Source organism: Petaurus breviceps, unplaced genomic scaffold (genome assembly GCF_028583685.1).
Source record: "Petaurus breviceps papuanus isolate PSGF00001 unplaced genomic scaffold, PetGlider_PUasm1.0 90881, whole genome shotgun sequence".
Lineage (NCBI taxonomy): Eukaryota > Metazoa > Chordata > Mammalia > Diprotodontia > Petauridae > Petaurus > Petaurus breviceps.
The window spans coordinates 15,276,149-15,291,115 of record NW_027187369.1 but is presented as its reverse complement, the minus strand read 5'-3'; the positions used below and the strand labels follow the sequence as shown (position 1 = coordinate 15,291,115).

The 14,967-nt window shown below is 41.6% G+C and overlaps 1 protein-coding gene across 1 annotated transcript in view; it reads left to right on the top strand.

Moving 5' to 3' along the window:
• ATP11C (ATPase phospholipid transporting 11C) overlaps positions 1-14,967 on the top strand; it is a 208,372-nt gene that overhangs the window by 81,283 nt on the left and 112,122 nt on the right. The window contains exon 2 of the mRNA XM_069074166.1: positions 5,924-6,043. Coding sequence (XP_068930267.1) covers positions 5,924-6,043 — 120 coding nt within the window. The remainder of the gene's footprint in view (positions 1-5,923; positions 6,044-14,967) is intronic.

The following is a 14,967-nucleotide window of genomic DNA, read 5'->3' as shown; positions in this document are numbered from 1 at the left end:
CTCTCTCTCTCTCTCTCTCTCTCTCTCTCTCTCTCTCTCTCTCTCTCCCTCTCCCTCCCTTCCTCCCTCCCTCCCTCCTTCCATTTTGTATGCCTACCAGACATTATGATACAGCTATGACAGATTGGTCCGGATATTGGTAGCTTATCAGTTTTAAAGGCTGGGAGGGTCCTGGTCAGATTCTCCCCTGGGCTTCAAGTGAACCTAGCCCAGAGAGAGAGAGAGAATAGCTTTAGTTTCTTTTTAAAGCCCAGATCCTGGAGCTGGAGAGCCCAGAAATTCCTTTAGTCGCCAGTTTCATTGTCTAACTAATAGCCCTCTTTGGTAGGACATTCCTTATTTCTGTCTCAGACACTGTGTTGTAATTTAAATCTATTTCCCCCTTAGTGCTCCACTCCATGGAAATGGAGGTCACTTAGGCCTTATGTAAAAAGCATGGTGAAAAAAAAGTCTCATGCTTCCTTTTTCCTCCTTTTTCCTATAGCTTTTGGTCCTAATAAGAAATACAATTGTTAGGGGTGGCCAGGTGGCTCAGTGAGTAAGAGCACTGGCTCCAGTGTTGGGATGACCTGGGAATCGAATCCAGGCTCAGACACTTAGCACCCACCCAGAAACACCTGGCTGTGTAACCTTGAGCAAGTTACTTAACCCCAATTGCTTAGGGGCGGTCAGGTGGCTCAGCGAGTAAGAGCCCCGGCTCCAGTGTCAAGATGATCTGGGATGGAATCTGGGCTCAGACACTTAGCACCACACCCAGAAATAACTGGCCATGTAACCTTGAGCAAGTTACTTAACCCTGATTGCTTAAAAAAAAAAGAAATACAATTGTTGGTCATTCAGAACATCAGTAAAATGACCAGTTGATTTTTGGTTAGGCTGCTAGAGCCACTGTTTGTGGTAAGGGTAAGTCCATAATTCATTCCATGAGCATTAAGTGACTACTGGCATTCCCAAGGAGCCTCCCAACTAACTCGACCTGACCTGATTGATTGTCTGAGATAGGGCAAGTTCAGGATGAGGAAGGGCAGGAGAAGGGAATACACATTTATATATAGCACTATGTACCCAGGTGCTGTGCCAGGTTTATAGCAATTTTACAATTGCTATCTTACTTGATCCTTACAACAACCCTGGGAGGTAGGTGCTATTATGATCTCTATTTTACAGATGAGGAAACTGAGGCTGACAGAGGTGAGATTAATTCCCCAGGACCACACAGCTAGTGTCTGAGGCTGGATTGAACTCAGGTCTTCCTGACTCAGGGCTCAGCCCTCTGTACACTCTGGCGCCACCTAGCTGCGCGAGGGTATGGTAGGATGGCCAGATCTGAAAATTGGAGAATGTGGGTTTGAAAAGTTTTGTATTCAGAGTACTCTGCCTCACTTTGTAGGCCTTGTCTGGTCTATTCCCTCCCAGGATGCATTCTATAGAAACAGCCTCACAACTGGCATACTAAACAGTTTTTCCTGGGGCTGAGCCATGGGAGTGTGGCCACTTGTAGGTGAAACACTAAACAGTCTTTTTCCTCTGAAATCAGATCTGCCCTCACTCAAGCTGCTCCATATAGATTTAACCTTTGCCTCAATTCAGAGCAGGGCACAGAAAGATAGAGGTAATAATTTTGATGATTTCCTGTTGCTGAGAGGAGTGAGAAGACCTTATCTGCCTAGGAAACAACACATCTGGTAATGTCAGGCATGCCGGGCCCTGCTGACTTGCTAAGTTCCTCTGTCCTTGAAAAGTTAAGTCTTTCCCTCCCATTAGACCAGGCAGTAGAAAATGCTCTTCTCTCTGTGTTCCCATGTCCATCTCCACCCTGATCCCAAAGGAGACAAGAATTCCTTTGGAAATGTTGCTTTTAATTAGAGACAGCAACCAGGGATCTTTCAGCATTTCATTTGAGGATCACAGATTTCCATACTTAGAAGGACATTTCAGGCCCTTACCTCTGGTCAGGTAATTGTCCACGTCACCCAGAGACATAGATATTTATTCCCCTCATAGATCTCTGTATAGATAGCCCACTATGGCTCCTCATTCACATTCCTTCAGCTTTGATTAACATCCATTTCCTTTTCAATGGTTTTCTCTTTGGACATGGAGATCCTTCTCCCCAACTACCACCTCCGCCACCCTCCCTCCAAATCAAAAAACCTTTCATATAATCATCAAAGGTGCCCTTTATTTTCTTTAGAGAAAGGAACAGATTCAAGGACAGTATGTACATGGGGCATAAAGCCGCAGCCTGGAATACACTCAGAGATATGGGGAATGTGGATAATTTTTTAGCTACAAATATTCCTATATAAGGTGATAACTTTTGTAGTGTGAAAGGGGTTGTTTAAAAAAAACAAAAAGGGTCATATTTCTAAAGATCACTAAAAAGGAAGAAATGCCTACATGACTATAAGAAAAGATGAAAAAAAACTAAGATTGGTGTAGTCCAGGGGTGGGGAACCTGCAGCATCAAGGCCACACATGACCTTCTAGGTCCTCGGGTTGAACCTTTTGACTGAATCCATGTTTTACAGGACAAATCCTTTTATTAAGGAGATTTGTTCTGTGAAGTTTGTATTCAGTCAAAGGGCTGCACTTGAGGACCTAGAAGGCCACATGTGACCTTGAGGCCACAGTTTCCCCATTCCTGGTATAGTTGGAGGTTTTATTTAGTAATATGCCTTCAAAAGTTAATAGTGGAATTGTGGGACATGTAGACTTAGGGATGAAAATACTGGAATTGGAGCTTTGTAACCAGGGGAAATCTGCCTTAGCAGGCTGAGTTTGGGGTTCTCCTTCAGTAAAATGGGCTAATTATCTGCCCACTGCCAAGGCATAGGGCCATTAGAAGTAGCTAGTAAAATTATATAGGCAAGGTGCTCTACCATAACATGCTATATAAATGCCAACTATTCAACTTCACTGAAGTCACAGATGAGAGAGGATTATGGGTAGAATCTGGATCTGAAGCTCAAATCCAGCCTTAGACACCTGCTTACTGTGTGACCCTGGACAAATCACATAACCTGTATCTGCCTCAGATTCTCCAGCTGTAAAATGGGCATAATAATAGCACCTACCTCCCAGAGTTGTTGTGAGGATCAAATGAGATATCATGTGTAAAGTACTACATGTTGTGGTTGTTGTTCAGTCATTTTCAGTCTTGTCTGACTCTTTGTGCCCCCATTTGGGGTTTTTCTTAGCAAAGATACTGGAGTAATTTGCCATTTCCTTCTCCATATATTTTTTTTTTGCTTTTTGGAGAGGGGAAGGCAGGGCAATTGGGGTTAAGTGACTTGCCCAAGGTCACACAGCTAGTAAGTGTTAAATGGCTGAGGTCAGATTTGAACTCAGGTCCTCCTGGGCGAGTGCTCTATTCATTGCACCACCTAGCCACCCCTCCATCTCATTTTATAGATGAGGAAACTATAGACAAGCTCACACAGCTAGTGTGTGTCTGAGGCTGGACTTGAATCCAGGTTTTCCTGATTCTAGGACTGGCACTCTAGCCACTATAGTGCCACCTAGCTTTCCATAAAGAATACATTGCTCCCCCCCCCCCCCCCTCCCCAATTTTATAGATGAGAGAGCTAAAAATCAGAGGTTGCTTGATTTGTCCAGGCTCACACAATTAGTAATAAATGACAAAGCTTGAACCCAGATCCTCTGACTCAAGGGCCAATGTACCAAGCTCTAAGGTTAGTTTTCCTCAACTACTTGCTGCAATACTTGAAAAATGCAGCCTTATCCCAATTTAAGAGGAGAGTGCTGAGCAAAGCCACAGTGGAAATCAGTCAGTATCAAAGCTAAGAATAGACCCCAGTCTCCAGATGCCCTGGTCTGGGTTTTTTCCAGTTTATCTCAGGTGCTGTTGGTAAATAATCAAAAAACCTGATTTAAAAACATGGGAAAGATCTCCTAGAAAGGTGGTTTGGAAGAGAGATGAAACACAATAGACTGTGATTGATCCCCTTGGGATTGCCTTCCTTCAAAACCCATGAATTATAATGGTTTCTTTGGAGAAGCATCTGATTGCTCCATTAATAAGGATGGGATTATTTCTTTTCGGAGTTGTAGCTTCCTAGCTAGGTAGTGCTCTTGGGCTTGGAAATAATTGCTTCTTTTACTGTCCATCAGGGGTAAAGTTTTCGACAAGGCTTTCCTCTGCACTAATCAATGTAATAGTTTTCTGGTGGTGTTGAGCTGCTAGTCATGGGACACTACAGTTTCTGAAGAATTTAAATTGAGGATTCCCTAAAGGTTCATGGGAGAGGTGCTTGGTGGATGTGCACAGGAAAGGCAAAATGCAATTCAAGCAAGGAATGATGAAGAAGAAACAGTGTAAAAGATGTCATCCAGGAAATAGATGAGCAGAAATAGAAAATGGTCTGGTTATGTTGCAGCAGCAAGGCAGGCCTGATGGATAGCCTAGGCACTCCACTGGTATCCTCTAGATAGATAGAGATAAGAGATTGAATGAGGCAGATAGACTAAGAGAGAGAGAGAGAGAGAGAGAGAGAGAGAGAGAGAGAGAGAGAGAGAGAGAGAGTAAAGACAGACTACTGGGGATGTAAACACAAGCACACAAGAGAGTTTCTATCTCTATGGAGCTTATATTATAAGGAGAGAAGAAAATATGTAAAGAGGTGTTAGAAGCCAGGGAAGAGGAGGAAAGGAAGGATACCTCTGGTGAGGAGAAGCAAGATTGCAAGAAGAAGAAAGTGGAGTCTGGAAAGGATTGAGGGAAAAATGAGATGAAGCATGGCTGGGATCCTTTGCAAAATTGTGGTACCAGGGAGGACATCACCAATGGGGAGAAGAGGGCCCCAGCTCATGGGTTTATTGGGAGGCAAGGTAGCTGGTGAAGAGAAAGATGTCAAGAGTAAAGGTCATGGGCACAGTGGATAGAGCACTGGCCCTGGAGTTAGGAGGATATGAGTTCAAATGTGACCTCAGATACTTACTAGCTGTGTGACCCTGGGCAAATCACTAAACCCTGATTGCCACCCTCCCCCCAAAAACCCCAAACATTAAAAAAGTGAGGAAGACCTGCAGTATATTGGGTAGATCTCCTATGGTGAATTTGTGGGAGGACCTGGATAGGAATCACCTAGGATGAGAAGGCATAGAAGGGTTTCAGTCTTCATCACTGAAGAAAATGTCCATGTTGTCACTGAATTCACAGATATGTTGGAGTATTAGGATGTCTTCAATGTAATCTGTCTTCAAATTAAAGGGGATATATACAGTTTGATTTTCCCCAAGGTCAAGTGGGAGAACTAATCTAAGAGGGAATGACTGACAGTTCCTAGATTGAAATGAAACTCATTTTAATTGCAATGTGGAACTAGGATGTGAATCTAAGATATGCTGGTCATATAATGAGAGAAGCAATGGTGGCCAGATTGCCCCATGTTGGACCGTTATCCTCATAACATCCAGTGAACTTGAAGAAGGCTCCTGGTGCTTTGGCTGGATCCCCCTAGGGTACACGTATGGGAGAACCAAGAAGAACACCACACTGAATGGGTAGGCATAGATAGGGTAGTGAGCTGTTTCTTTGGAAGGGGTGCACCCATGTCAGTGAGATCATAAGTCCATTCATGTATTTGAGTCTGTTTGCATCAGAGGAGGTTGCTGGACAGTAAATTGTTCACGGTAAATTCTTTGAAAAAACAATAACAAAGCATCTATTTTATTTTACCTCACGTTCTTAAGTCAGTGACTGAGACTTGAGAGACTTTTGCATTATCTTCAAAAAAAGGTCAAACACCTCACCCCACCAAAAAAACCCAACAACAACAAAAATTCGAACCCCACCAAAAACCAACAGCCAGAGCAAAACACATGCACCTAATACCTCAACTCAGTAAACATGGAAATATATTACGAAAGGCTTACCACATTTTTATCTTCTGTTGCTTAGTGTGGAGGGGAAGAGCAGCGGGTTGGCACTCGAACCATACATGTTGGTCATCGCCAAGCCCCAGAAGCAGATGCTTATGTGGCAGAGAAGTTTTGTGATAACCGGATTGTGTCCTCCAAGGTGAGTTGATTTAATTTATTTCTGAGACTTTTTTGTCTAGTGGGCCCAAACATGTGTTTGTATTTCTTTATGCTTTTGAGGAGAGGGGCTTGTTTCTCTTTCTTTATATAAATTATTCCTTAATATTCCTGAAATCTACAGAAACTTGGAAAATTCCACAATATGCAGGTTTCTCTTGGTGCCAAGCCTTTGTAATAATCCTGACTGAAAAAGCTCACTAGACATAAATTAATTCTGCTCTCCCTCCCCTTCTCCTTGCTCCTTTTCTGATTTAGTCATAAGCACTCAAAAGGAAGGTACATTTTTTTTCCCTCTTGAATCTTATCACATTGTCATATTTAAAGATGAAGGCCTATTTAGTGTCCTCAATTTTTGGCTCAAAGCCCCTATTGATAGTTATAAATTTTTGAGTCAGGCTTGAAATTGTGATAAAAATGAAAGTGATTTATTCACCAAACCTTGCCTGAGAGTTGCCAGGGGCTGTTTGGTGTAACATTTCAATTCCCCCAGCCTCTGACAAAGAGGTGGCCCTTCTTGCCAAGGCCAACCTCTCTACATGTGTTCTTGCTCCTATCCCTTCCTCTCTTCTTCATTAGATTGCATACTCAATCATCTTCTCTCATTTGAGTCTTCAACCTCTCCCTTTCTACCCTTTCCTTCTCTGCTGCCCTCAATTAAGTCTACGTCACTCTCATCCTTAAAAAAACCTTCCCTAGACCCTACCATCCCTTCAACCTGTTTTATATTTCCCCTTCCTTTCTCAGCCAAACTCCTAGAAAAAAGCTGTCCATGCTTCCTGTCCTCTTGCTTACTCCTTAACCCTTAGCAATTTGACTTCTGACCTCATCACTCAGCTAAAATTGCCTTCTCCAAAGTTACCAGTGAACTTAATTCCCAAATATGATGGTCTTTTCTCAATTCTCATTCTTCTCAACCATCTGCTGCAATTGACAGTAGTGAACTCCCTCTCCTCCTTGATACTCTTCCCTCTGGATTGTCATGACATTCCTTGCTCCTTACCTGCGTGCCTTTGCTGGCTTGTCATTCACATGGTGCTTCCTAACAGTGGGTATTCTCCAGGGTTCTGTTCTAGGCCCTCTCCTCTTCTTTCTCTGTAGTCGCCGCTTTCTTTGTAACCTCATCTGTCCTTGGGGGTTTAGTTATCTTCACTGCAGATAACCCCTGCATCTCTCTTTCCAGTCTTTCTCTCTCTTGAGCTTTGGTCTCACATCATTAATTGCCTATTGGGTATTTCAAACTTGGTATTCCAGAGATAACTCAAAACTCAATATTCAGAACAGAGGTCATCTTTCTGCTCAAACACTCCCCTCTTCCAGACTTTCCATTTCTGTGGAAGGTACCACCATCCTCCTAATTTCCCAAGTTTTTGACTTTGGCCCTATCCTAAACTCCCTATTTTCCCTTATCCCACATGTCCAGTCAGTTCTCAGCATCTTCTACATCTGGCCTTTTCTCCCCATTCATACAGGTGCCACCTTCATTTAAATTCTCATCATGTCCCAATTAGATTATCACAATAGTCTCACCCCACTCCATTGGACCCTTCACACTGTTCCCAAAGCCATTTTCCCCAAATGTAGATCTAACCATGTAACTCTTATATTCAGCCAACTGTAGTGACTTCTTGTTGCCTCTAGGTTAAAAATATAAACTCCTGTTTAGCTGTTAAAGCCCTTTATCACCTGGCCCCCAACCTTCCTCTTCTCTGTACTCTAACCAAACTGATTTTCTTTCTTTTTTTCACATAACACTCCATCTCCCATCTCCATGCCTCTGCAGGGGCCGTATCATGTGCTTACAGTGCATTGCTTTCTTATTTTTGCCTCATAGAATCTCTCTCTTCTGATTAGATGCTGCTTAAGCACATCTTTTGCATGAAGCCTTTCCATATCTCCCAAACTTTTGGTGCCCTCCCTCCCAAATACTACCTTTTATTTAGTTACTTTGTACATATTTGCATTCATTCAATTTACATTTGTACTATATATATTTTTGCATATGCTCATCATGTCCTCATTGACATATAAGTCCTTTGGTTACTGTAGGAATTATTTCATTCTTTTTTGTTGTTTTTTGGAGGGGGAAAGGCAACTGGGGCCAAGTGACTTGCCCAAGGTCACACAGCTAATTGTCAAGTGTCTGAGGCTAAGTTTGAACTCAGGTCCTTCTGACTTCAGGGCTGATGCTCTAGTCACTGTACCACCTAGCTGCCCCAGTTGTTTCATTCTTTGTGCTTGTATGCCAAGAAACTAGCACAGTGCTTGACACATAGTAGGTGCTTAATAACTACTTTTTTTTAAAGTAATTGGGTTAACTAGTTGTTGATGGATTGATTGGTTGATGTGGTAACTTGTGAAATAAAGAGGGCCTGGAATGACAATTAAAAATTTTATTAATAAATAGTGTGTTAGGGGTGGCCAGGTAGCACAGCGAGTAAGAGCACCGGCTCCAGTGTCGGGATGATGTGGGGATCAAATCCAGGCTCAGATACTTAGCACCACACCCAGAAATAACTGGCTGTGTAACCTTGAGCACGTTACTTAACCCCGATTGCTTTAAAAAAAAATAAGGTGTTATGGGAGGGAATTTTCCAATTAATAAGACCATTGATCCATTTGAGTTTAATTTTTAGCTCATCCTCATTTCCCAATATATTTCTTACCTCTTCCCTGTCCAACAAGTCATCCTTTGTAACAAAGATTCAAAAAAAAAGAGAAAAAAAGCAGCTTACCAAAATTAGTTAGTATATCAACAGTGTCTGAAAGTATATACAATATTCCACCCTCCACCCTCACCTCTTCAAAGAGGAGGGGAAGGCATATTTTATCAATTCTTCTCTGAGTCCAAACTTGGTCATTATAACCATATTGCATTCTGTTATGTTTTTATTTCTTCTCGTTTACATTTTTGTAGTCATCGTGTGTATCATTGGACTGTTGCTGCTTAATTTACTCTGCATCAGTTCTTGTAAGTCTTTTCATGGTTCTCAGAATTCTTCATATTCCTCATTCCTTATAGAGAAGCAATATCTAATTATATTCATATGGTATGATTTGTTTAGCCATTCCCTCAATCAGTGGTCATCTACTTTGTTTCCAATTCCTTGCTATCTAAAAAAAGTGCTGCAATGAATATTGCGGCATCTATGCTACCTTTCTTTCTATTTTTGATCTCTGTGTTACATTTGTCTGGTATTGAAATCTCTGGGCCAAAGGGGATGAACATTTTAGTTACTGTCTTAGCATAACTCCAAATTACTTTCCAGAGTGTTTGGATCAGTTCACAGCTTCACCAGCAGTATATTAGTGTGCCTGTTTTTCCACAGCCCCTCCAATATTGATTTTGCCTTGCTTGTCATCTTTGACAATCTGTTGGGTATGAGGTAACATCTTAGTTGTTTTGGTTTTCATCTTACAATCAATGATTTGGAGTGGTCTTTTATAGGGTTATTAATAGTGTGCAATTCTTTCAGGAACTGTTTATTAATATCCTTTGACCACTTGTCCTTTGGGAAATGGCTCCTGGTCTTATATATCTGTATTAATTCCCTGTGTGCCCTTAGTATCTGACTGTTATCAGTGAAATTGGATGTAAAGATTTTTTCCCCACTGGAGCATTTTTATAAATATCTCTCTATCTGGCAAATCAGCATATTTGTACAACTTGGTTGGAGAGAATCCCCATAGCTCTACCTAAGACATCCCTCTTGGTGTCTTCCCTGGCATTGGTCTATGTCTTGCATTGTCCATCCCTTACAGCATAGCCAGGGACATGAAAAATGTTGTAGGACTGAAACTCTGAGTATGCACAGTAGGTTACCTTGCTGAGAGTTGGGAGATACTTTGTAACATTGCTTTTTGTAAAAGCACATTTTTTTGGCATGACTTCACATGTATAATTGAGATCATATTGCTTGCCTTCTCAATGGGTGGAGGAGGGGAGAGAAGGAAGGGAGAGAACTGGGAACTAAACATTTTTTTAAAAAATGAATGTTAAAGAGATAAGAAAATCTGGATTTAAATAAAAGGAAAAGCACATTTTAATGTCAGAAAATTCTGATTTGGTAGCACATAGGGATTTATTTTGTAATCAGTTAAGTAGCTACATGATATAGGTGCTGAAGGACTGACTTTAGAGTCTGGAATACCAGTTTCCAATCCTGCCTGTGTGATCTGGGCAAGTCACTTAACCTCTCAGTGTCTCAGGCAACCCTCTAAGTCTCCAATTGCCAATCTGCATCAGTGGAGGGAGATTCCATGCTGGGAATTTCCTATACTGGTAATATCATGGGTGCAGACGATTTTTTTTAAAAAGTGGCTTGTATTGCTGCAGAGACCCGAAGACTGTGGCAGAGGCATTTTCACATAAATGTCTGTCTGTAGTTAGCACCAGAGCTGTTCTCTGATTACAGAGGCCTTCTCATGGTGGGGAAGTGACATGTCTGGCAGTTTGAAAGATTCCTTAGGGACAGACCCAGTGATGGACTCTGATTGAGAGGCAGTGTGGTGTTACTGGGCTTGTCACTTCAACTCCCTGTGTCTCAGTTTACTTATCTGTAAATAGCTTCTAAGCTCCCTTCCCACTCTAGATCTAGGATCTGATGTGTGATGGTGGGCCTTAGTTTCCTCCTGTAGTACAATGACTATTGTACTAAATGACCTTTGAGGTGCCTTCCAGCCTACATGTGACCTTGGGCCAGTCATGTCACCTTCCTGGTCCTCAGTTTCCTCCTCTGTACAATGAGAGGGTTGTACTACATGGCCTGTGAGGTTTCTTTTTGTTCTAAATTGATAATTCTGTGATTTGCTTTCCAAGGACTTTCCTAGGTCAGTATGAAGTACTTTACCATTAGAAGTTTGACCACTAGGACATGAATTCCTTGGCCATAGTGAAATGATCAAATGATACAACTTATGTAAAGTACTTTTCAAGCCCTAAAGCTATATAAAAGCTGTTATTATTATTCTCACTATTATCATGATCAATGATAATAAAAACAACTAAAAGATTAAATCACAGAATGACTCCTAGTCCTTACGCTGATGGTGGCATAGAAGGCTAAGGATCATGGGTTTTCCAACATCTACAAACAGTAGGGTAACTATTGGCAGCCTCCATGTGCAATCTTGGCCCCCTGACCAGTAAGTTGATCCACTCACATGAGGAATTAAACCACATCCATATTGACATTCTCAGTGTAAATGTAACCAGAGGAATGAATAAAGTGAGTGTTGGAGTTGATTTCATCAACCATTTAAAGGCTGCTAGAAGTGGCATTTCCTGAGACATTTGGTCAAGTGGCCTTGCCAAGTTCGTGTTGAGTGCAAGCCAACTGAGCACCATGGACAGAAGTGTAGCAGATGCACTAATATCTGTGGCAGAGGTTGAAAAATTAAAGGAATTCTCTACAGAACTTGCCAAAGCCCTCCAAATCATCATTTTCTATGACACTAGAAGACTTCGGTGTAAGGCCCAGATGAGTACAGCAAAAAACGTTTGGATTTCACCAAAGGCTCTTTGGAACCTCACATCTCTTCTCTATGTCATGAATATGTACAAAGATTTTTTCTTGATACTTTTTTGTCTTTTACACCATTAAAGTCATACCTTCCTGGCCTACTAAGTCTTCCCCTGTATAAAGAAAACTAGTTAAGCAAAATTGCCCAACAAAGTGATTGTATCTGAGTGCATATACTTCGTTCCACACCCATTGTCCAGGCCCTATCTACCAAGAGGAAAGAATGTGATTCATCATCTGATCCCTGGAAGCAAGACTGGTCATTGCATTTAACACCTGACTCTAGCTGCCTTCCAGGGCTGTTTTAATATACAGTATTGTGCAATGTTACCACCCCCTTCCCGACAGAGGTGATAGACTCAAGTGCAGAATGAGAAATAGATTTCTGACCAGGCCCAATATGGGAATTTGTTTTGCTTGATTTTGAGTATTTGTTACATAGATTTCCTTTTTTTTTCAATTGGGAGGTGGGAGAGAGAGAAAACACATTTTTCTTCATCAAAAACAATTTAAAAATTATTTACATCTCTTGTAGATATTGTGTAAATTATTTTGCCAGCTCTGTTCTGTTTCCATTTTTAGAAGCCTTTTCATGTTTCTGTGTTTTCCTCAAAAAAAGCACACTGAATAATATCAGAAGGAATGCAATTAACCATATCTCATTAGATAGCAAACAACTAGTTACTGATACAGGGATCATTTCCAAAGCAGCTGTCTGTGTGCAGTCAGACCTTCAACTGTTGAGAGCAAAGGTCAAGATCAATACCAAATTAGAAGAAAGGTTAAAGATGAAAAGATAACATTGGCAATTAGAACACTCCAACCATACCCATTTTAAACTAGCTGCTAACTTTGAAAAATGGAAATGGATATGGGTGGCTAGGTGGCACAGTGAATAGAGCACCGGCTCTGGAGTCAGGAGGACCCGAGTTCAAATCTGGCTGCAGATACTTAACACAAAACTAGCTGTGTGACCTTGGGCAAGTCACTTAACCCCAATTTCCCTACCTTCCCCCTCCAAAAAGCCACAAAAAGAAGGGCAACTAATAGATGTGAAGTAGAACTACTTTACAAACATTGCTGTAGTGACTGCTTCTTATCATTGATTATAGTGTAACCACCTACGTCATTTATGAAGCCATTATTGTATGCCATGTACTATGCTAAGCACTGGAGATATAAGCACAAAAAGAAGGACAGTCCCTGCCCTCACAGAGCTTATAATCTAATGGGGGAAGACAACATAGAAAGGAAGCTAGAAAGGTGGGGGAAAGCGATGCAGTCCAAAGGAATAGGTGGAGAATGAAGAAGGAAGGAAGGATCAAGAAACTAAGGACTCTAAGAGACAGGAAGAAGGGAGGAGGGAGAACATTCCAGGCATGGGGCACAGCCTGCGTGACTAGAGTCCTGGTCTGTTTGTGGATCACCAGAAATAATTTCCCTTTGTAGAACAAAGCACTGAGGATTCTCCTCCAACAAGATGTCTTCCATGTTAAGGATGATTTCATGCAAAGATTGAACTGTCCATTGATCTTTGAGAAAGCTACATCAAGTAAAGTGTAAAATATGGAAAGTTTCACTCAGAGATATTTGCAAATATCATGTTGATAGAGAATAGCATCATAGATAGAGTGTCAAATTTGTGGTTAGGAAGACCTGGGTTCAAATCCCACCACTGATACTTTTACTAGCTGTGTGCATGGCCTGGATGAGTCCCATGATCTCTCTGAGTCTCTATTTTATTTTCTATAAAATGGGGATAATTATTGCACCTACGTTTCAGAGTTGTTTTGAAGATCAAATGGGACAGTTTTTGTAAAGCATGTTGTCAGCCTTAAGGCACTATATAAATATCAGCTGTTATTATTATCACATCCCCCACCAGGTCCAAATGGAAGAGTACTAAAGATTTCTACATATTCCAGTTTGTAGCTAACATTCGACTGATTGCCCTGGAACATTTCAGGGCCTCCTCAGTGAGGTCCATGGCTACTCGAAAGCAGAAAAAGCCCACACTATGACAAGCAGGTTGGCGGGCCACCTTATTGAATTAGGTCAGCAATACTTCCATCTTGGATAGGCAGTGTAGATGGAAAATGAACTGGATACAAAGAGAGTAAGATGGAGAGAATGACTTGGATGTTTTCCGGGCACTTGGCCCCAAGCTACTCTCTGTTGCCAATTGCATGAGTCAACATTGGTATTTTCCCATTAATATTAATGGCTACAAGTCATAAAAAAAGTGACTTTCCTAAAGTGCAAGTTTGACCCTGTGCCCTCTCCCCTCCCCCTCCCCCAACTCTAAGGCTCCTTACTACCTCCAGGTAATCTTCTAATTGAATTTCACAACTTGGTCCCATCCTACATTTCCAGTCTTCTTACAACATCCTTCCTTCCATGCTGTCTAGGGAATCCAGCTACACAGGGTCTTATTTGCTCTTCCTTGCACTGGACTCTTTATCCACAGACTCTGTTTTTTCATGGGCAGCAGTCTCCCATGCCTGGAATTTTCTCCTTCTCCTCACTTTTCAGGCTTTCTTCAAGACTCAGCTCAAATCCATTTTGGATTTAGAACCTGCTAGAGGCCTTTCTCAGGCCCTATGTTGCTTTCCTTTCCCACCTCCACCATCTTCCTTCTGAAATCACCTTCCATTTACACTGTATATCTTGTACATGTATAGTTATTTGCATGTTGTCTTCCCCATTAGAATGTCAGACTAAATGGAAGAGACTAAGCACGGGGACTGTGTTTTTGCCTTTGTATCCCTCCGAACTTAGCACAGTGCTGGACACATAGAAAGCACTTAATAAAGGCTGGTTGACTGCCTGCCTAAACGAAATATTGTGATCTTAGAAGAAGAAACATGAAAATTGAAAGGACAATGGAAAAAATGTACAGTGGATATAGTCAGTTTGCAGGGGAGCTCCAACAATGATTCCTGAATGAAAAGTGGCGTCAAAGATATCATGATGGAGTTTTTTGACCAGGAAAGAGAGTGGGCCAGTCATGGACAAAGAAGGAGAGTTAACAGATTGACAGTCAAGCACCACGTTGGTATTTGTGAAGTGCTAAAAGACTGAGCAGAAGGGCCCTGGGTGTTGGATTTATGGATGTGGCTGGGAATTGGACAGATGAGAAACCAAGCCAGAAAGGTGTCATTAGTGCCTAAAGGTTTTGTGCAGAAGAATTTATTCTTTATTTGATTGTATTTGCTGATAAGTTTATAATAAAACAATTTTTAAAAACAGCACTTAGTCCCTAGGGACTTTTGATTGACTGTAGAATCCAAAAGCCAATCAGTCTCACTGCACTTAAGGCTCTTGCCTCCATTTTTTTGGTGTGTGTGTGTGTGTGTGTGTGTGTGTGTGTGTGTGTGTGTGTGTG